The 23,176-nt window shown below is 43.4% G+C and overlaps 1 protein-coding gene across 1 annotated transcript in view; it reads right to left on the reverse strand.

Annotated features, from left to right (window-relative positions):
• Positions 1 to 19,945, reverse strand: part of LOC138671246 (cyclic nucleotide-binding domain-containing protein 2-like) — a 385,035-nt gene extending 365,090 nt beyond the window's left edge. The window contains exons 1-2 of the mRNA XM_069759242.1: positions 19,793 to 19,945; positions 844 to 994 (exon numbers count right to left, since the gene is read on the reverse strand). Coding sequence (XP_069615343.1) covers positions 844 to 994; positions 19,793 to 19,848 — 207 coding nt within the window. The 5' untranslated portion in view covers positions 19,849 to 19,945. The remainder of the gene's footprint in view (positions 1 to 843; positions 995 to 19,792) is intronic.
• Positions 19,946 to 23,176: the final 3,231 nt, after the last annotated feature.

Consider the following 23,176-nt stretch of genomic DNA (forward strand, 5'->3'; position numbering starts at 1 on the left):
AGGTGAGCTGTGACATCACCTATTGTGAATGGTGGATCCTGTTATCTACTGTATAGAGAGGTGTTATCAGTCATTGTTCAGGAGGAGGTGGTGAGCTGTGACATCACCTATTGTGAATGGTGGATCCTGTTATCTACTGTATATAGAGGTGTTATCAGTCATTGTACAGGAGGAGGAGGAGGTGAGCTGTGACATCACCTATTGTGAATGGTGGATCCTGTTATCTACTGTATATAGAGGTGTTATCAGTCATTGTTCAGGAGGAGGAGGTGAGCTGTGACATCATCTATTGTGTATGATAATTCTTTTCCCCATCACATAATGTGAGAACATGTGTTAGACTCATGATGTAATACTGTAGCTATCTGTTTAGAAAGTTCTGCTCCTAGCAGTCAGCATAGTGGAAATGGTTATTAAAAGGTGCCTAAAAAATTAAGATTGATTTTTATTTTTTTTTGACCAGAGGGACTTGAATCTGTAATCACTTGTACTGTCTGTTGCAATACTTTAGTATTGCAGTATCTAGTGAAAGTCAGACTCTTATGAAGCCCAGTCCCTTTTTGGGCTTCACAGGAATATCAAGAAGATGACAGGAGCCTTCAATTGTCCTCTGGCTGTCATTCCAATCCATAAATCAGCTGGCACCTGCAGTGTATGGAAACTGCGCAGTACAGCGATGGAGCACATACACTATACATGTACTGCATAGCTCACCAAAGGGTTAAAATATACTCTGTGTGGGGCTTTTATTCAGGGGTGGGGCCCACTCTGAGATTTGCTGTAAAGCTCTCAATTTCTATGCACGCCCCTGAGCTTCTACATATAAAATAATTTCCTTCATACCTTGTTTGCTGGGAGAGTCTCTGTTTTACAATCTTCAGGATCTCTGGGCTGTAATAAATATTGTATTGCGCTTAGAGCCGCATCCATATCATCTTCATCATCATCACTTCTTTCCTCATTGGTATCAGTACTGTGTTCATTGGGCAAAGGGCTGCAAAACAGAAAATGCATTAACCTTTTCTATGCTGTTGTATTATAGATTAATTATTTAAAGGGGACCTCTCACTGGATTTTTTTTATTTAAATGCAGTATATCCTCCAATTTCTGCTGATCCACTGATTCTGGAACAGTTTTTCTTTTTGTTCCATGTCACTCCATTCCAGAGTTATTCCCCTTGTAATAAAGAGGCAAATTTACTCTTTTTGCAACTGGGTGTGCACCACAGTATTCCTCTGTGGGCGTGGCCGTGTTTTGATTGGCCAGCATCAGAGGAGAAAAGGAAACACCCACAGAGAAGCTCCCTCGCTTGAAGGGAAAATTTGCACTGCTATCACCCGGGGGGCATATCTCTGGAATGGAGGGGCACAGAAGAAAAAGAAAAACTGTTCCAGAATCAGAGGAACAGCAGCAACTGGAGGAAGTGCACAATTTAAGTGAAAGAAATCCAGTGAAAAGTCCCTTTTAAGTTTTCCGTACATGTCACATAAAAAGTCGGAGTCTCCTCGGCATTCCGATAGGTAGTGTAAGGGGGTACAAGGACTAGTTGTGCCCACTCTGTCTCGCCCGTGTTTTATTTCCCTGACAAATTGGTGTGTTTAACATGCACTGCTGATATATTGTATATAATTATTAAATGTTGTGTACTGTAAGATTGCTAATGCCATGTATTTGTTATTGTCTAGGGACAGTGCAGTATTCAGATTGGCCCACTAGAGGGGGGCACAATAGTATAAGACATCAGTGGAAGGGGAACTATTTAACCCCTTCACCCCAAAGCCTGTTTTCACCTAAGTGACAGGGCCAATTTTTACAATTCTGACCACTGTCACTTTATGAGGTCATAACTCTGAAACGCTTCAACGGATCCTGGTGATTCTGACACTGTTTTCTCGTGACATATTGTACTTCATGATAGTGGTAAAACTTCTTCAATATGACTTGCATTTATTTGTGAAAAAAACAAAAATTTGTCGGAAATTATGAAAATTTAGCAATTTTCAAACTCTTAGTTTTTATGCCCTTAAATTAGAAAGTTATATCACATAATATAGTTAATAAACAACATTTCCCACATGTCTGCTTTACATCAGCACAATTTTGGAAACATAATTTTTTTTTGTTAGGACGTTATAAGGGTTAAAAGTTGACCAGCGATTTCTCATTTTTGCAACAAAATTTGCAAAACCATTTTTTTACGGACCACCTCACACTTGAAGTGACTTTGAGGGGTCTATATGACAGAAAATGCCCAAAAGTGACACCATTCTAAAAACTGCACCCCTCAAGGTACTCAAAACCACATTCAAAAAGTTTATTAACCCTTCAGGTGCTTCACAGGAATTTTTTGAATGTTTAAAAAAATTGAACATTTAACTTTTTTTTCACAAAATGTTTACTTCAGGTCCAATTTGTTTCATTTTACCAAGGGTAACAGGAGAAATTGGACCACAAAAGTCGTTGTACAATTTGTCCTGAGTACGCCGATACCCCATATGTGGGGGTAAACCACTGTTTGGGCACATGGCAGAGCTCGGAAGGGAAGGAGCGCCATTTGACTTTTCAATGCAAGATTTGCTGGAATTGAGATCGGAGCCCATGTCACGATTGGAGAGCCCCTGATGTGCCTAAACTGTGGAAACCCCCACAAGTGACACCATTTTAGAAAGTAGACCCCCTAAGGAACTAATCTAGATGTGTGGTGAGCACTTTGAACCTCCAAGTGCTTCACAGAAGTTTATAATGTAGAGCCGTAAAAAAAATTTTATATTAATTTTCACAAAAAATGATTTTTTTGCCCCAAATTTTTTATTTTCCCAAGGGTAACAGGATAAATTGGACTGCAAAAGTTGTTGTGCAATTTGTCCTGAGTACGCCGATACTTCATATATGGGGATAAACCACTGTTTGAGCGCATGGCAGAGCTCGGAAGGGAAGGAGCGCCATTTGACTTTTCAATGCAAAATTGGCTGGAATTGAGATCGGACGCCATGTCGCATTTGGAGAGCCCCTGACGTGCCTTAACAGTGGAAACCCCCCACAAGTGACCCCATTTTGGAAAGAAGACCCCCTAAGGAACTTATCTAGATGTGTGGTGAGCACTTTTAACCCCCAATTGTTTCACTAAAGTTTAGAATGTAGCATTGTGAAAATTAAAAAATCATTTTTTCTTTCCACAAAATGATGTTTTAGCCCGCAATTTTTTTTCTCCCAAGGGTAACAGGAGAAATTGGACCACAAATGTTATTGTCCAATTTGTCCTGAGTACGCTGATACCCCACATGTGGGGGGGAACCACCGTTTGAGTGCATGGCAGAGCTCGGAAGGGAAGGAGCACCGTTTGAAATGCAGACTTAGATGGAATGGACTGCAGGTGTCATATTGCCTTTGCTGAGCCCCTGATGTACCTAAACAGTAGAAACCCACCATAAGTGACCCCATATTGGAAACTAGACCCCCCAAGGAACTTATCTAGATGTGTTGTGAGAGCTTTGAACCAACAAGTGTTTCACTACAGTTTATAACGCAGAGCCGTGAAAATAAAAAATATTTTTTTTCCACGAAAATGATATTTTAGCCCCCACGTTTTTATTTTCCCAAGGGTATCAGGACAAATTAGACCCCAAAAGTTGTTGTCCAACTTGTCCTGAGAACGCTGATACCCCATATGTTGGGGGGAACCACTGTTTGGGTTCACGGCAGAGCTCGGAAGGGAAGGAGCGCCATTTGAAATGCAGACTTAGATGGATTGGTCTGCAGGCGTCATGTTGCATTTGCAGAGCCCCTGATGTACCTAAACAGTAGAAACCCCCCACAAGTGACCCCATATTGGAAACTAGACCCCCCAAGGAACTTATCTAGATGTGTTGTGAGAGCTTTGAACCAACAAGTGTTTCACTACAGTTTATAACGCAGAGCCGTGAAAATAAAAAATATTTTTTTTTTCCACGAAAATGATATTTTATCCCCTATGTTTTTATTTTCCCAAGGGTAACAGGACAAATTGGACCCCAAAAGTTGTTGTCCAACTTGTCCTGAGAACGCTGATACCCCATATGTTGGGGGGAACCACTGTTCGGGCACACAGGAGAACTCGGAAGGGAAGTAGCACTGTTTTACTTTTTCAAAGCAGAATTGGCTGGAATTGAGATCAGATGCCATGTCGCGTTTGGAGAGCCCCTGATGTGCCTAAACAGTGGAAACCCCACAATTATAACTGAAACCCTAACCCCAACCCTAGCCCTAATCCTAACCCTAACCCTAGCCCTAGCCCTAACCCTAGCCCTAATCCTAACCCTAACCCTAGCCCTAGCCCTAACCCTAGCCCTAATGGGAAAATGGAAATAAATACATTTTTTTACATTTTATTATTTTTCCCTAACTAAGGGGGTGATGAAGGGGGGTTTGATTTACTTTTATAGCGTTTTTTTGGCGGATTTTTATGATTGGCAGCTGTCACACACTAAAAGACGCTTTTTATTGCAAAAAATAGTTTTTGCATCACCACATTTTGAGAGCTATAATTTATCCATATTTTGGCCCACAGAGTCATGTGAGGTCTTGTTTTTTGCGGGATGAGTTGACGTTTTTATTGGTAACATTTTCGGGCAGATGACATTTTTTGATCGCTTTTTATTCCGATTTTTGTGAGGCGGAATGAACAAAAAACAGCAATTCCTGAATTTCTTTTAGGGGTGGCGTTTATACCGTTCCACGTGTGGTAAAATGGATAAAGCAGTTTTATTCTTCAGGTCAGTACGATTACAGCGACACCTCATTTATATCATTTTTTTTATGTTTTGGCACTTTTACACAATAAAAACTATTTTATATAAAAAAATAATTGTTTTTGCATCGCATTATTCTGAGAGCTATAACTTTTTTATTTTTCTGCTGATGATGCTGTTTGGCGGCTTTTTTTTTGCGGGACAAGATGACGTTTTCAGCGGTACCATGGTTATTTATATCCGTCGTTTTGATCGCGTGTTATTCCACTTTTTGTTCGCCTGTATGATAATAAAGCAATGTTTTTTGCCTTGTTTTTTATTTTTATTTTTTGCGGTGTTCACTGAAGGGGTTAACTAGTGGGATAGTTTTATAGAGCGGGTCGTTACGGACGCGGCGATACCAAATATGTGTACATTTATTGTTTTTTTTAATTTACATAAATAAATGGATTTATTGGGAAATGTTTTTTTTTTTTTTAATTTGGGGATTTTTTTTTTTTTTTTACACATTCTATTTTTTTTTTTTAACTTTCTAACATTGTCCCAGGGTGGGACATCTCTGTATTAGATCAGATCGTTGATCTGACACTGTGCATAGCACACTGTCAGATCAACGATCTGACAGGCAGCTTAGCTGGCTTTCCAGCGCCTGCTCTCAGCAACTCTCAGCAGGCGCTGGCTAGCCAGGTCATTTCATGACCCGGAAGGAGTCCAGCGGCCATCTTGGATCTGGGTACTCCTTCCGGGTCACCGGAGCAACGCGATCTCATCGCGTTGCTCCGGTGGGAGAGCGCAGGGAGCCCCCGTCCCTGCGCGATCCCCCTCTATGCCGCTGTCACTACTGACAGCGGCATCAGAGGGGTTAAATGCCCGCGATCGGCGATAGCGCCGATCGTGGGCATTGCTGCGGGGTGTCAGCTGTCATATACAGCTGACACCCGCACCCGATCACCGCGGCGCTCAGCGCGAGACCGCGGTGATCGGTGCGCCGTACTAGTACTGCTGCTGGCACTAATGCAGTGCCGGCAGCGCAGTACTAGTACGGCGCATGTCACGAAGGGGTTAAATTAGGAGGGGCCAACTGGAGTAGGCGGGAAGGATTCCCTGTAGTCATTCAGTAGGGCCTGAGAGCCAGGACAGGGCAGTTGAGCCATGCAACATTTCTTTAAGCAAGGGAGCACAGCTCGTCCAGGGCCTAGGAGCAACAATTGCCAGTGAAGCAAAGGAATACAGGGCAGCTTCGTCATGGTGGCAGTCAGCCATATAGGAAGATGCTTGCATGTCTGGGGCGTAACAGACCGGGAACTTCTAAAGAGTCAGACAGAATGCTGCGGTACTGGGGACAACGGTAAGACCCTACGATATTCCTAAAGAAATGAGGAACGGCACAGGGAAAGAAAATGTCGTGTCCTATGAAGCATCTGGTGTTGTACCTAAATGTGAACTGGATGAGCTGAGAAAGGAACTGAGTAAAATTGTTTGTTTTAAGTTGGAACTTGACTCTGTCTCTCTTTATGTGGATTCTCAAGAAAGAAACCCCCAGCGAATCAAAGAGGACCCAGATGGACAGGAAAGCGGACAAAAAGGTACACTACCGCTGGGACATTGTGTGCATGTGAAGGAGGGCCAGGGTGTGCTAAAGAGCCAACATTGAAAGCCACGACTGCAGCCCTGGCCCCCATTACAGTAGTAAGGCGTGCACTCTTGCCTGGAGAGTTCCGAGGAGCTGGTGAAGTGTGATGGCAATCCCTGCAGTAGAGAAATGTTCAATCACCTGTAAGATTGCACTTACTGAGTGTATTGGGGGACACTCGCTTGGCACGGGATTCAAGCACTTAGGCACGGTTTTTCTACTTAAACAGTCCACATGGTTTATTATGGCATCATAAACCTGATTATGCACAGTTCATCATATACATAATAGGCACCAACCTGTGACATTAAGTTGTAGCTTTATCTTTAGACTCTTCATATTCGGCTTTATCTCATGGACACTAAACATGCTGGTCCTCTCACTTTGTCCAGTTAACATTGGTGTCCGTAACAGTTCATCAATGTCCCTAGTCGAATAGTGCACATGACATTGGGTCGCGGTCTCTAAACACGCTGATCCTTATCTGACCAGTTGCTGTGGGTGACCGCACAGCACTCCATATGCTGGGTTACCTTTTAGAAGCTCCTGCTCCATACACTGACTCCTGTCAGTATTCTCTTTCTCAGGGAAGCTGCCAAACTGGGATCACCGTCCCGGGCAATGCCTTGCTCATCAGGCCACCTGACAGTCCAGATCCTCAGACGGGCTGTAGCTTCCCCAAACGCAGTGCCATCACGGACTCTGCACATGCGTCCTCTTTGTGCGCTATTCAGGACGTCCATCCCCATCTGGGACCATCCAACACACAGGCCCCCAGGTCCAAGGCCTCCCCCATGTGCTCTTCAGGGATCTAGTCCTACTCCCAGGACCTCCCAACACAGAGGCCCTCCAGGACCTGGCACACAGACCACTCAGGTCCATCCATCTTTCCCCATGTGACCCACATGGTCACATTATATACTTGTAACCACTCCCATAGGTGGGAGGTGGCTAGTTCAACCATTATAACCACAGATATGCCTCCATGCATATCCTGAGGAGCAGTACTACCAAACAAAAAACCTACCCCCTAAAAACATTAATCTTTATTAATAATCACAGGTAATACCACCAATCAAAAAAGATATAGATAAAAACATCCCTCCAGGGATTCCCAGCCCTGGGTAAAGGGTGACAGCCTGTATCAGGAATAGTATACCCAAAAGAAAAAAATACAAAAAATACGAAAAGTGATATCAAAAATCAAAAATTAAAGTGCAAAATATACCTTCCTGTCCCTAGTCAGCCCTGAAGTCTGATATCCTTCCTACCAGCGGAGGTTGGCACCCTATTTTGCGATGTGGTGCCCCCGCTCCACGGCGACTGTCCCTTATACTGTTTTAGTATACTCCCCTGTAGTAAATTGTTTGGACAGTTGGACTATATCCTGAGGAGCACATGCAGCGCCCCCTAGCTGTAACAGGGGTCACTGCATCACACACCACACACTCTTAGTAAATGCTTATGACACAATTAGTAGATATGGAATTGGTGCAAGGAGAAAATAATAGTGAAGCAACAAGAGCATAACGTTTCGACCCTCATAGGGTCAAATTCATATAGTCGCTAAAGACAAGCAGGAGAGGGTTCACTAAGGAGTTTAGATTGTTTTGGTTGCAAGGGATACCTGGGTCGGGTAGAAGTCCGACGCTCCCGCGCCATGGATAGTTGCTGCCATGTGCACTGACATATTGGCTGTTCTAAGTCAGTTTGCAGTCTGAGAAACAGCAGAAAATCTCTATATATAATCGTCTAAGGGTCACTTCCATCTGTTTATCTGTTTGTCTGTCTGTCTGTCACGGAAATCTCGCGTCGCTGATTGATCGCGGTCGGCAGGCCACGACCAATCATTGACGGGCACAGTCCGGCCGCGAATTCGCCCCTTCCTACTCTCTGTCAGTGCCCCCTCTATACTCCCCTCCAGTCAGCGCTCACACCGGGTTAATGGCTGCGTTACACCGCGGTGTAGCGCACTCCGTTAACGCTGCTATTAACCCTGTGTGACCAACTTTTTACTATTGATGCTTCCTATGCAGCATCAATAGTAAAAAGATCTAATGTTAAAAATAATAAACAAAATAAAAAATCGCTATATTCTCACCTTCCGTCGCCTTTCCCGCTGCTCCGGTCCATGCATTACGGTCTCGCGAGATGATGACGTAGCGGTCTCGCGAGACCACTACGTCATCATCTCGCGAGACCGAAATGCTTTCTTGGGACTGGAGCGTCACGAGGAGCATCGGTAAACGCCTGGGATGGATCCGGGGGCCGACGGAAGGTGAGTATATAACTATTTTTTATTATATTATAATTCTTTTTTTTTAACAGGGATATGGTGCCGACATTGCTACATACTACGTGGGCTGTGTTAGATACCACGTGGGCTGTGTTATATACTACGTCTCTGTGCTATATACTACGTGGCTGTGGTATATATTATGTGGCTGGGCAATATACTACATCGCTGTGCTCTATACTACGTGGTCTGTGTTATATACTGCTTGGGCTGTGTTATATACTGCGTGGGCTGTTATACTATGTCTCTGTGCTATATACTACGTGGCTGTGCAATATATTACGTGGCTGGGCAATATACTACGTGGGCTGTGTTATATACTGCATGGGCTGTGTTATATACTGTGTGGGCTGTTATACTATGTCTCTGTGCTATATACTACGTGGCTGTGGTATATATATTACATGGCTGGGCAATAGACTACATCGCTGTGCTCTATACTACGTGGCCTGTGTTATATACTGCATGGGCTGTGTTATATACTACATCGCTGTGCTATATACTACATGGCTGTGCTATATACTACGTGGCTATGCAATATATTACGTGGCTGTGCAATATATTACGTGGCTGTGCAATATACTATGGGGGCTATGCTATATACTACATGGCTGTGCAATATATTATGTGGCTGTGCAATATATTACGTGGCTGTGCAATATACTACGGGGGCTGTGCTATATACTACGAGGGCTGTGCCATATACTACGAGGGCTGTGTTATATACTACGTGGGCTGTGTTATATACTACGTGGGCTGGGTTATATACTATGTGGGCTGTGTTATATGCTACTTGCCTGTGCTATATTTCTCTGCTGTATCTGTGCATCATGAATCGTGGTATGTGTTAGAGAGGGGAGCCCACTGAGACTCTTTCACCCGGGACCCTCAAAAACCTGGAGCAGGCCCTGGCTTCACGTATTGTTTGCGGCTAGGCGTGACCAATCAGCAACAGGCGCAGTCCGGCCGCAAAACGGCCGTGACCAATCAGCGACAGGCGCAGTCCGGCCGCGAATTAGCGCGGAATTTGAACCATGCTTCGCTAATTGGTCGCTCCCAGCCAGCCGAATCCTGTGTATAAATTGCATTATTCTGAAAACTTCATAAATAAACTACATACATATTCTAGAACTAGATTGTGGCCCGATTCTAACGCATCGGGTATTCTAGAATATGCATGTCCCCGTAGTATATGGACAACGATGATTCCAGAATTCGCGGCAGACTGTGCCCGTCGCTGATTGGTCGAGGCAACCATTATGACATCTACGTCGATACTGTGCCCGTCGCTGAATCAGAAACGTGGGATTTCTACGTCCTTTATGACATCATCGTCGCTGTGCCCGTTGCTGATTGGTCGAGGCCTGGCGGCCTCGACCAATCAGACGCGGGATTTCTACGTCCTTTATGACATCATCGTCGCTGTGCCCGTTGCTGATTGGTCAAGGCCTGGCGGCCTCGACCTATCAGAGACGCGGGATTTCTACGTCGATGCTGTGCCGGTCTCTGATTGGTCGAGGCCTGGCGGCCTCGACCAATCAGAGAGCCGGGATTTCCAGGACAGACAGACAGACAGACAGAAAGACAGACAGACAGACAGACGGAAAAACCCTTAGATAATTATATATATAGATACCCGATGCGTTAGAATCGGGCCACCATCTAGTATTATATATCCATCTATACACCATAGAATAATGCAGGCTCCAGGGCACAGTGATTTTCTTTTACTTTTTCATCCAAATACTTTAACCCCTTTATGACTTAATTGTTTATTCTTTTCTCCGACAAAGCCAAACGATGGCTCATTTTTTTTTTATAAGAAATTGCAAAAAAGCGTGGTCATTTGGCGAGGTTTTGTTTTTACACTGTTCATTGTGTGGGGGAAAATGACCATAATTCTCCAGGGCAGTGCAATTAAAGCAATACCAAACCTGTATAGTTTGTTTTGATGTTTTTTTTTCTTTTTAGACTGCTTAGAGGACTTGAAACTGCGATCGTCTGTTCGTTTGTTCTATACGCTGCAGTATACAGACAAAATGGCGCCACCCTAGAAGGTCTAAGAAGACGATGGTGGAGGCCTGCAGCGGCACCCTTGCTGATATGATCAGCTATATGCCACGGTCAGTGATTGACAGTGGCATGTAAATAGTTAAACAGCAGCAATCGGAGATCGTGGTTGCAGCAAGATACAACTATCCAGTGTCGGACTGGGTGGCAAAGGTCCACCAGTAACATTGACTTGGGGACCGACTGTTCAGCTTCATGCAAATATTATCACAAATTTACTTTGGTTCTATATAAAAATAAACTACCATACGTAGTTTCTTGGGTAAATTACGAGATCCTGCTCTTGTCTACACATAGTGAATAAATGTATTGGCCAACTACTGCTCATGTTGATGGTAAGTGGCTTACTCCTGCAGAGGGGCCCACCAGAGGATTCTCCTTTTCTCCTATGGTCCAGTCCGACCCTGCAACTATCTATGCTTCGGACCCCGCACCATTACTGTGGCAGTTTGATAGATAAATGCATAAAATACAAAACATAAAGGGTCCCCCGCCCCTCTATATAAAAAAAATTAAATGGTTCACACGTGCCTTTTAATCCCTGATCAGTTTTTAGATTTTTTTGCTCAGCAGACTTGATCCAGAGGGGCGGAAAATCCCTTTAATTCTTCATTTCATGCTAAATGAGAATCAGCAGTAATTATTCCGGAGTCTTCGTAAAAGATGAAGAAAAATGGATAACACTTAGAAGAATATGAAAAATTCAGTTTCCTTTATTCATGCATTTATTTAAAAAGTTACATGTGTAGCTCCATGTTGCATCTCTGGCGCGTTTCCTGCGCATCCAACGCCCTTAATCGCAGAGATCTTGGAGACGTCGTCTTCTGTCATTATGTTCAAAACTCTGCTAAATTGTTCCAATGTGATCAGGGCCTGGGACAAGGGATAGGCAGGGTAGGCATCTGACTAGGGCGCTACCTCTTGCCTATCCAAGGGAGCGTGCGTTGAAGAAAAAAATAGTTGAATACATGTGGTTGCCCGTCACCTTCCTACGACCGCACGTATTCAGCACAGTGACGGCGGGGCTGCGAGCACCCAGGGGAGCAGTGTCAGTCACTGACTCCGCTCACTCCTCTCTCTGCCTGCACCCCGGCCATCGCTCCCTCACTGCACTCAGTAGGATGTGAATACAATAGTAGTAAGCACCGACTGGGAGAGGAGCTGTAATCCACTCCCTGCTCTGTCGAGAACTTCAGCAAGATGCAGGTTACTTCAAGCCTATAAGTGACGGCACATGAAGGGCCATGCCGGGACATTATTGCGCCATCAAACACTCACAGCTATCCAGGATAGAAAAAGAGACCGTGGACCAGGAGCCTGAATTGGGCGAATATAAGCTTTTTTTATTTTAGTTCTTATATTGCTTGGCCATGAAATTAGGGACTTACAGGGGGGGGGGAGCAAAAAATGAGGAGCTGTGCAGGGATACATTAAATGAGGGGCTGTGCAGGAGGGCCATGAAAAGAGGGGCTGTGCAGGGATACATTAAATGAGGGGCTGTAAAAGGGGGGCATAAAGTGAAGGGCCTGTGCTGGGGGTCATAAAATGAGGGTCTGTGCAGGGATACATTAAATGAGGGTCTGTGCAGGAATACATTAAATGAGCTGTGCAGGGGTACATTAAATCAGGGGCTGTGCAGGGGGGCATAAAATGAGGGGCTGTGCAGGGGGACATTAACTGAGGGGCTGTGCGGGGGGGCCATAAAATGAGGGGCTGGGCAGGGATACATTAAATGAGGGGCTGTACAAGGGGGGCATAAAATGAGGGGCTGTGCAGGGATACATTAAATGAGGGGCTGTACAAGGGGGGCATAAAATGAGGGGCTGTGCAGGGGGACATTAAATGAGGAAAAAAATTGGAAAATCCAGCAACCACAAAAGTAATAAAACATCAAATTTATCTGCAGTGTGACAGTCACTGGCACAGTATGTGAAGGGAGATGCGTGTCACTGAGCATACTGCGGTCAGTGATGTAAAAATGGAGTGTTTTTGCCTCCAGCACGCTAAGTGCTGAGAGGGTTAATAGGAACCTATGGTTGGGCTGGTTTTAGTGGACCTCCATATAGTGGGTGGGCGAAGGTCCACCTTACCTCTATCTGCAGATTCCTAACAGGACCTGTGTGATGTCAAGGTCATGTGATCATCACATGGGATGTTAAATACCTGGACATGAGAGTCGGGGGCTGTTGTGTCTTGGGAGAGCAGATACTCACACGTAGCTTCTGGAGGAGCTAAGGACTGTGCGGGATAACTGCAGGTGAACCCTGCAGGTAAAGGACTCTGCTACTTTATTTGTTTTGTTTTACCGTTATGCCAGCAAAGCTTTCTTTATTTTGCTGAACCCTGCCAAGGTTTATGCTATAAACAATAAGCCAGCAGGTGATCTTCTACCAGAACGGTTCCTGCATCTACTGGGAAAGCAGCTGAGTGTGTCAGTAGGCTAAAAGATGAAAAAGAAAAATTAAAAAACCATGATAGTATGAGTGTCGAGCTACACCAGCTCTTAATCATTGTGATGTTTTGTTACTTTTGCGGTTGCTGGATTTTCAGGTTTTTTTTCACGGTTTACTCACTCTGAAAACCGGCCTGAAGTCTCTGTGCACCGCACCCTTATTCCAGGAATCTCTCCACCCGGTGAGCTGGTGCTTGCTCGAATATTTTTTTTTTTTTTTTTTTTTTTTTTTACATTAAATGAGGGTCTGTGCAGGGAGGCATGAAATGAGGGGCTGTGCATAAGGGCATAAAATGAGGGCTGTTTGTGGGCTGTATTACTGTATGGGGCGCTGCGGCGGCCATCATAGTGTACATGGTGGGGCTGTTTTGGACATCATACTATTTATTTAGGGCTGTAATGGACATCATACTATATATGGGGGGCTGTGGTGGTGACCAACTATATTTTGGTGAGTAGTGGTTACACTTTGCAGAGGGCAGCGTGGTGGGCAGTATGAGGGCATAGTGTGAAGAGGGGGGCACAGAATGAATATGAAGAGGGAATAGCATGACTGGGGGACAATGTGGACATATAGAAAGTTTAATGGATAATTAGAGAGGGGACTACCATGGTATAGACCAGTAGTCATCAACTCCAGGCCTCGAGGGCCGCCAACAGTGCAGGTTTTCAGGATTTCTTTAGTATTGCATCGGTGGTAATGTGATCATCTGCACAGGTGATGATTTCAACCCCTGTGCAATACTAAGGAAATCCTGAAAACCTGCACTGTTGGCGGCCCTCGAGGCCTGGAGTTGGGGACCACTGGTGTAGGCCGTGGTTCATAAGGGCAGATAGTGTGGCAGTTACAGCTGATAATAGCAGACAGTGTGATGGTCATATACCATGAGAGGCTTATTTAGTATACAATATGGACAGATATTTTATGCAGAGGGCATTTTAATGACACACTTATTTTAAAGGGCATTGTGTGGGGATGTGCTGGAGAAGAGGGAGGTCTGCACAAACCAGCTGTGGATGTGAAGTCATCATGGCAGCTAGACAAGATGGAGATGAAAAGAAAGAGACAACTCTAGAGAAGATATCATCTATAAGGTACCTGGATGTAAATATTTATTTCTGATATTGACTATGTCTCATCAGTTCTGTTGTTCCAATATGGTCCGCAGTCTGATGATGGCTGCTGTAGGGTTGTAGGCTTATTCAATACAATTGTTTATACGGCTGACACTGCAATTTTTTGTTATTGTAAGCTTGATTCTTGTATTCAAGTACTTTTGGTTCTCGTCTTGCATTCATGCACTTATGGTGGTTCTGGTGACGTATTCATATATTGATGGTGGTTCTAGTAACGTATTCAATTACTAATAGTGGTTCTGTTATCGTAGTCATGTACTAATAGTGGGTCTGTTGATGTATTCATGTACTGATGGTGTTTCTAATGATGCATTCATGTACTAATGGTGGTTTTGGTGATGTATTCATGTACTGATGGTGGTTCTGGTAATTTTTTTATTTACAGATGATGTTTCTGGTGTCACATTCAAGTACTATTGATGGCTCTGGTGCTCTAGTTATGTACTTATGATGATTTTGGTTTCGTAATCATGTACTGATGATGGTTCTGATGATGAATATATCACCAGAATTATCATCACTACATGAATACAGCACCAGAACCACCATCAGTACATAAATGACTCGAACCACCATCAGTTTTGTGCAAGCTGTATTTATGCAAAAACCATCAGACGTATCCCTTTAGCTATAATGGGGTTCTGTTTATTTTTCATTAGAATATCTACCAAATGCTAGACACCTTAATTGAAACCAAACAACCCCCACTATACCGAAGCTATATTAATTTCCATGACTATTTTTGGTTTAATAATTAAAACGTAGGATGTCATGGATGAATATTGCTATTATTTCCCCTGTATTGTCATAATGGTTTCAAAACAACGATTGATTCTGTATCTAACTGTGAAATTGCACATCTGTTAAGTCACAAGATAGAAGAGGCTGAGGTTTTATAAAGCATCACCTGGCCTTTCCTAAGGATGAGCGTGAACAAGCCATAACAATAACAGGCTAATTAAGGTCTGAAACCGTGCCCAAAGTTATCTGAGCACACACTTCTCCAAGGGTGCCCAAACTATTGCATTAGCCCATTTTCCTTTTTATAATTTTTTAAATGTAAAAAAAAACAAACATTTTTTGTGTCTAAAATACAAAGGAAATTTGTAATCTTTAACTCTTTTAGAGATTATTTAATCTTCAACTTACTTAACTGTTCACAATAGCAGTAATGTTGACCAGGGGTGCCCAAACTTTTACATGCCACTGCACACCGCTTTTTTTTTTTTTTTTTTTTTTTTAACTTTTGCTGACTTTTTTTTGTAAAAATAGTAACAATTGTAGTGGAAGGGTTCATGGGAGCTTGTTACCTGGCCCATCGGAGGGGGAAGAAGGAGGTGCATTAGGGGTCCTGTTACCTTTTCCTGCCCATTTGGTGATTGGCTGGAGGTGGGGGGGTGGGCGCCATTGGCTTCACCTACCTAGGGAACCAGAATGCCTTGTCTTGGCCCTGGTTGTGATACTGCCTGTGGAAAAGCAGACTGACCACCCGCATGGTGCAACTACAGCTCTCCTCAGGGTTGTCACCCAGGTTGCAAACTGAATATCTTTAATCTGTCTTTAATCCATGTACAGACTTTGCATAAAAGACAAGCGGAAACGACGAGGGTGCGGGGAGAGTGAGCTGGACGACGGCCGTTTCGCACAATTAGTGCTTCTACGGGTCCATGAGGTGTATTATGAGGTTCTGCGGCAGCTGAGGTGTATTATGAGGTTCTGCGGCAGCTGAGGTGTATTATGAGGTTGTGCAACAGCTGAGGTGTATTATGATGTTCTGCAGCAGCTGAGGTGTATTATGAGGTTGTGCAGCAGCTGAGGTATATTATGAGGTTCTGTAGAAGCTGAGGTGTATTATGAGGTTCTGCGGCAGCTGAGGTGTATTATGATGTTCTGCGGCAGCTGAGGTGTATTATGATCTGCGGCAGCTGAGGTGTATTATGATGTTCTGCAGCAGCTGAGGTGTATTATGATGTTCTGCGGCAGCTGAGGTGTATTATGATGATCTGCGGCAGCTGAGGTGTATTATGATGTTCTGCAGCAGCTGAGGTGTATTATGAGGTTGTGCAACAGCTGAGGTATATTATGAGGTTGTGCAACAGCTGAGGTGTATTATGAGGTTGTGCAGCAGCTGAGGTGTATTATGAGGTTGTGCAGCAGCTGAGGTATATTATGATGTTCTGTAGAAGCTGAGGTGTATTATGAGGTTCTGCGGCAGCTGAGGTGTATTATGAGGTTCTGCGGCAGCTGAGGTGTATTATGAGGTTGTGCAACAGCTGAGGAGTATTATGAGGTTGTGCAGCAGCTGAGATGTATTATGATGTTCTGCAGCAGCTGAGGTGTATTATGATGTTCTGCAGCAGCTGAGGTATATTATGAGGTTCTGTAGCAGCTGAGGTGTATTATGATGTTCTGCAGCAGCTGAGGTGTATTATGATGTTCTGCAGCAGCTGAGGTGTATTATGATGTTCTGCAGCAGCTGAGGTGTGTATTATCTTTGATAAGATCAATCCTGAATTATTTTATACCCCCATAGAGGGGGAGCCATGCTTGGATATCACTGTCCGGCCCTCCACCATTGAGGTGTCTGGGGGCCTCTGCCCTCAGCACTTGGACTATATCCTGATAGTAGCCTCAGATCACAATAGTTGTTCTTGTCGCGCCGCTTCCTCTGAGCCATCATATATTGTATCAGCATTTTCCAGTTGATTTGAAAGAGAAGCAGAAATTTTTCTTTTTTTTTTTTTTTTCTTTTTTTCATCCAAGCAAGAAGCAATAAAACCACCACAAAAAATCAAGTCACTCGCAGCTGTCTGTTATTTTTTTCCCCTACACATTTTGCTTGTGCTGAGGTCATAACATCCTTCCAAACAGCCCAGAATGAGCGAAATATCCGCCGGTGTCCATTATAACCCGCCGCATCCCGGCGCACAGCTGATTGGTAGAAATACACTGCCATCTAGCGGCAGCAACGGTAATGACACCATAAACCCACAAGGCTGAATCTACTATTAACACATAGGGTGATAAAGTGGAATGGAAACTAACACCTTAACTTTTGGTGATATATTTCGAACGTGAGCTGATAAAATTTAGCAATTATTTTTTATTTAAAAAAAAAAAAAAAAGTATTTTATCATTTTATGTACACAGCACTTCTGCACAGCAATGTAGCTCTATGGTTACAGACTACAAATCATGTGTAGTCTGATTCTATTACCTTCTAGTCGACCATCTACTGACAGTGAGATCTGACTCTTTACAGTACTCCTCTCATGTGATTGGCTCGCTGTCTGGCAAACAAGGACGTTCACGAGGCCAAGTCACAAAAAGTTCACCCATGAGATGCACAAAGGCTTTCAGGATTTCAGGAAAGTTGGCTAAATACAGGCAGTGTGATTAAAAAAAAAAATACTCGTTACTCACCTTTTTAAATAGTCCATCGTTCTAATGTTCCTCACCAGTTATGACGTCACGTACATCAGATTTAAAAAAAAAAAAAAAACTGACTGTCACATCCAAACATAAACTAAGTGTGAACAGGTGCTGACCTAGAGTCACCAACTCATAAACACTCAAACAAAAAAGGCAGCGCACTGTAGCGCCATAGCATGCAAATACGAAATATGAAAATTGAACTGCATTACTGCACTGGAAATATGAACAATTGAGAAAGCGTAGCGCATAAATTGGCCAATTCATGTGTACCTGGCAGCCACGGTAAGGCGATTCTTGTTTCCAGGACCTAACAATGCCATTCCTCTCTTAGAATAAAGTCTTCATCTGAATGGGAACCTAATGTGAGTCCTCTGTTAGACTAAATTTCTATCCCTCTGTGGAGGGGTAGTGGTCCTTCTGTCTGCCTTTTAGCCGCAGGTGTTTTAATTACAGCAGGACCACTGCCCCTCCACAGAGAGAGATTTTAGTCTAAGAGAGGCAACACTAATAGTTATATATGAAGTGTTGCCTATTTCCTGTTTGGGATTATGGGCTTGGGTATTATGCTTACTATGAGTTAGAAACAAACAGGACAACTTAGAGAGTGAAAGGTCCCTGCACCAAGAAGGTCATAATCTAAATAAGCATAAATCTATATAAAGGTTAGGAGTACCCTATGTAAAATATATCCCAGAGCTGCACTCAATATTCTGCTGGTGTAGTCACTGTGTACATACATTACTGATCCTGAGTTACATCTTGTATTATACTCCAGAGCTGCACTCACTATTCTGCTGGTGCAGTCACTGTGTACATACATTACATTACTGATCCTGAGTTACATCCTGTATTATACTCCAGAGCTGCACTCACTATTCTGCTGGTGCAGTTACTGTGTACATACATTACTGATCCTGAGTTACATCCTGTATTATACTCCAGAGCTGCACTCACTATTCTGCTGGTGCAGTCACTGTGTACATACATTACTGATCCTGAGTTACATCCTGTACTATACCCCAGAGCTGCACTCACTATTCTGCTGGTGCAGTCACTGTGTACATACATTACATTACTGATCCTGAGTTACATCCTGTATTATATCGCAGAGCTGCACTCACTATTCTGCTGGTGCAGTCACTGTGTACATAGAATCCATTACTTATATGAAATGAGTACTTCAAGGATTTGAAAGTTATCCCTATCAAGCGGTCAGACCCCTAGTGTTCCTGCATATGGGACTATTGGAAGTAGATGATCAGTATCCTTAGCTTACCCTGGCAGTCCTGTAGGCAATGGAGGACAAGTACCTATGTTTCATTCAAGACAAGGCTCTATTCTTGGGATCCAGCGTGCCATTCTCAGAATCCCTGGGGGTATCGGTGCTATATCCCCCAGAGATAAATAAGTTAATCCCTATCTTACTAATTAAACTCCATTAGTTCTGGAATTAACCTTTCATTTTTATGAACCCATAGAGCCTGTCAAAGGAAAGCAGTCCCGGCTGAGCACTTTTCCTCTTAAATTTTAGTGACTAGTGTGAGTCCCAGCTGCCCCGACCCACATTGATCAAAACTTTTGAAATGTGCCTATCAAATGTGAAAAGGTTTTTTTTTTTTTTTTTCAATGACCGTTACAATTTATGCCACTGATGCGCTAAACTGAATAAACTAAAGATTGATAAGATGATGATGATACACCGTGGTGAGAGAAGGAGCGTTCAGTTACCCTTTAACATCCACTATTGGGTAAAATCAAGGATCCGACATACCCAAAACTTTGTTGTAGTGGACACTTATACTCCACCAATTAATGTCCAACCATGAGCTGTGTAGACATGGTCCAAATCTCGTCTTTAGGAATCTTCTAAAAGTACTCGATGCATTCTACTCATTGCATATTGTGAATGGCCTTAAATTTGGTGGCCAAGAGTGGACAACCCTTTTCGACTTTCTAGCTCTTTTTGTAAATCTATATTTACCATGCACTTGACTTAAATTCAGCTAGTTGTCCCAACCTGGAACTCTAAGCTTGTACTTACTCGTCAGGGTGAAGTGGCCACTTTGTAGGGACCTCAGCGCTCATTTCTTGGTTCATACCCTCTCCTCTCTGTTGGAATCAACAATGCCAAGCTGGATCCAGGAGGCCCGTGTCTAATATAGTCATGTTGGCTGCTAGTATAATGTTTCCATCTGATTTTTATCCAAGAGGTTACAAGCACTTCAGCTAAGTGGTAAACAATGTTATCGGAGATTATGTACTGGGAGGGTCATGTTTCACCGCCAAGTGATAGAACGAAATGTTGATTGTTGACTTTTGTTAAACCGAAGCTTGCAGTTGCCATGTTTCTGTTTGTATAGAAATAGTACACTGGTTTAAAAGGGTTTACTCTCGAAACATAGCAGCTCCTCCAAATTAAGGATAAATAATGCGTCAGGGATGAATGGAAGGAAGAGAGGTTGGGTCAGTAGCTCACGTGTCTCCATGACTGATGGTCAACAGGGCAGAGAAAAATGAAGGCTGTGTTCTGCTAAACATAGAACTGCTTGTTCCAAGGCAAACATTATGTGTAGAACATATTCTCACTGTACGGGGTGCCAAGATGATGAATTATTTCCCTTTATTTGATTAATTGCATTAGCGAAAAATTTCTAGTTATCTTCTGTACAGGCAATCTCAGCAAGATTTTTGTAGGATCAACCAATAGTTTAGCCCCACATGTGACCACTGAGGGTTTTTAATGGAGAATAACATGGAGACCATGAACTTCACATGTATACGACATGTCTTACATGATCTTTTAAGGACTCCAGTTTGTCGAGAGACATATATTTTGTTGCACTGTATATAAGTTTTGTTTTATAGGTCTCCCGGAGGACAGGACGTGTTGCCCTGCAGGTGTGATGTTGTGACTGGACTGGGTATTGGTCACAGGGGAGGTATGGGGGATTAAAAAAAAACAATATGACCCAGAGGCTAGCTGGGAAACAGAGAATGGTGGCACTATTGTACTGTCACCTTGCTGTCAGTTGTAGATGGAGGACAGCCTATCTAAGGTGTAGGTTTGGCACCATTTTACCAAATGAGGTTCTTGACCAGAGTGTAAGTCTTAACAGTGATAAATCACCTGCAAAAGGAAACCTGTCCCTAAATGTGAGCAGATCTCGGAGTAAGCCATATGACTGCTTTAATATGTGAGCCCTGGTAAGTGTTAAAACTATGCCTAAAAAGATTTAGGTTTGCGGGTGTTGTGCGTAGACTGCCACATAACCGTTGATGCCCGATGTGTGTGGTCAGCCTGAATGGCTACTTCTAGGGCCATGGGAAATAGACCTGTGAGGGGAAAAAGTCATAGATTAGGACAGTATACTCAAATTTGAGGAAGGGTCTAGTAAAGAGATTCTTTATGGGCCTGCAAAAACTAAAGTGTGATATGATTCCCCTATAAATATAGGTATTTCAAATTCAAATGAGCTTTATTGGCAGGACTAAGTACATGTTAGCATTGCCAAAGCATATGGTAAAAATACGGGGGTGGGGGAGGGAGGCATATAGAGGTCCAGGGTATATCAAATTCCTTTTAGAGGATAGGGGAAGTTTCCAGGGTGGGGTATAGGAGTTCATGACATATCAGGCTCTTTAGTCGGGGGATAGGGATATGTCCAGTGTTGAGGTACGGGAGTCCATGACCTATCAGGCTCCTCTTAGTCTGTGGCAGGCACTGACATATTCCGTTGCTACGGCCACTGCACTTTCCTCTTCCCCCAGTATTATCGGCAGTTTCTCTTCCTCCTCCTTGGAGGTGAAGTCTGGGAGGAGATCAGACAGTCTCTTGAAGTGAGTGTTCCTCATTGCGGAGTATTTGGGGCACCTCAGCAGGAAGTGGGCCTCATCCTCCACGGCCTCCTGGGGGCACTGCTGGCAGAGTCTGCTCTCTCGGGGCTTGTAGTTCTGTCGGTGCCGCCCAGATTCGATGAGTAGGCTGTGGGCGCTCAGTCTGTACCGGCTCAGGATCTGTCGATCTTTGGGCTTTTCTAGTTTCTCTAGATATGGGGCCAGTTTGTACTCCCTCTGTAGATTCCGGTATATTGTCAGTTTCTTGGATTTGTTTGTCGTTCCTCCAGATGCTGAGATATTCCTCTTTGACTTTGTGTACCATCTTCTGGATTTCACCTTTTGTCATGTCATGGAGGTTGATGGCTTGGTCAGACTGGCTTTGGGTACTTTTTCTTGGGAGGCTTCCCGGGGCTTCTTGGTGTAGGAGGGCTTTGGGGGGAGCTCAAATGTTTAGGCACACAGGAGCTCTCCAAATGTGACATGGTGTCAGCTAACGTTTGGAGCTAATTTTTAATTCAAAAATTCAAATGGCGCTCCTTCCCTTCCAAGCCCGGCCGTGTGCCCAAACAGTGGTTTACCCCCACATGTGAGGTATCACTGTACTCAGGAGAAATTGCCCAATAAATTTTAGGATCCATTTTATCCTGTTGCCCATGTGGAAATGAACAAATTGAGGCTAAATTAAATTCTTTGTGAAATAAAAGTACTTTTTCATTTTTACGGATCAATTTGTGAAGCACCTGGGGGTTCAAAGTGCACACTATGCATCTAGATAAGTTCTTTGGGGCGGTCTCGTTTCCAAAATGGGGTCACATGTGGGGGAGCTCCAATGTTTAGGCATACAGGGGCTCTCCAAACGCGACATGGTGTCCGCTAAAGATTGGAGCCAATTTTTCATTGAAAGTCAAATGGCACTCCTTCCCTTCCAAGCCCTGTCGTGCGCCCAAACAGTAGTTCCCCCCCACATATGTGGTATCGGCATACTCAGGACAAATTGTACAATAACTTTTGGGGTCCAGTTTCTCTTTTTACCCTTGGGAAAATAAACAAATTGTTGCTAAAAGATCATTTTTGTGACTAAAAAGTTAAATGTTCATTTTTTCCTTCCATGTTGCTTCTGCTGCTGTGAAGCACCTGAAGGGTTAATAAACTTCTTGAATGTGGTTTTGAGCACCTTGAGGGGTGCAGTTTTTAGAATGGTGTGACTTTTGGGTATTTTCAGCCATATAGACCCCTCAAACTGACATCAAATGTGAGGTGGTCCCTAAAATGGTTTTGTAAATTTCGTTGTAAAAATGAGAAATCGCTGGTCAAATTTTAACCCTTATAACTTCCTAGCAAAAAAAAATATTGTTTCCCAAATTGTGCTGATGTAAAGTAGACATGTGCGAAATGTTATTTATTAACTACTTTGTGTCACATAACTCTCTGGTTTAACAGAATAAAAATTCAAAATTTGAAAATTGTGAAATTTTCAAAATTTTAGCCAAATTTCCATTTTTTTTCACAAATAAACGCAAAAATTATTGACCTAAGTTTACCACTATCATGAAGCCCAATATGTCACGAAAAAACAGTCTCAGAACCG

This window comes from Ranitomeya imitator, chromosome 3 (genome assembly GCF_032444005.1).
Source record: "Ranitomeya imitator isolate aRanImi1 chromosome 3, aRanImi1.pri, whole genome shotgun sequence".
Lineage (NCBI taxonomy): Eukaryota > Metazoa > Chordata > Amphibia > Anura > Dendrobatidae > Ranitomeya > Ranitomeya imitator.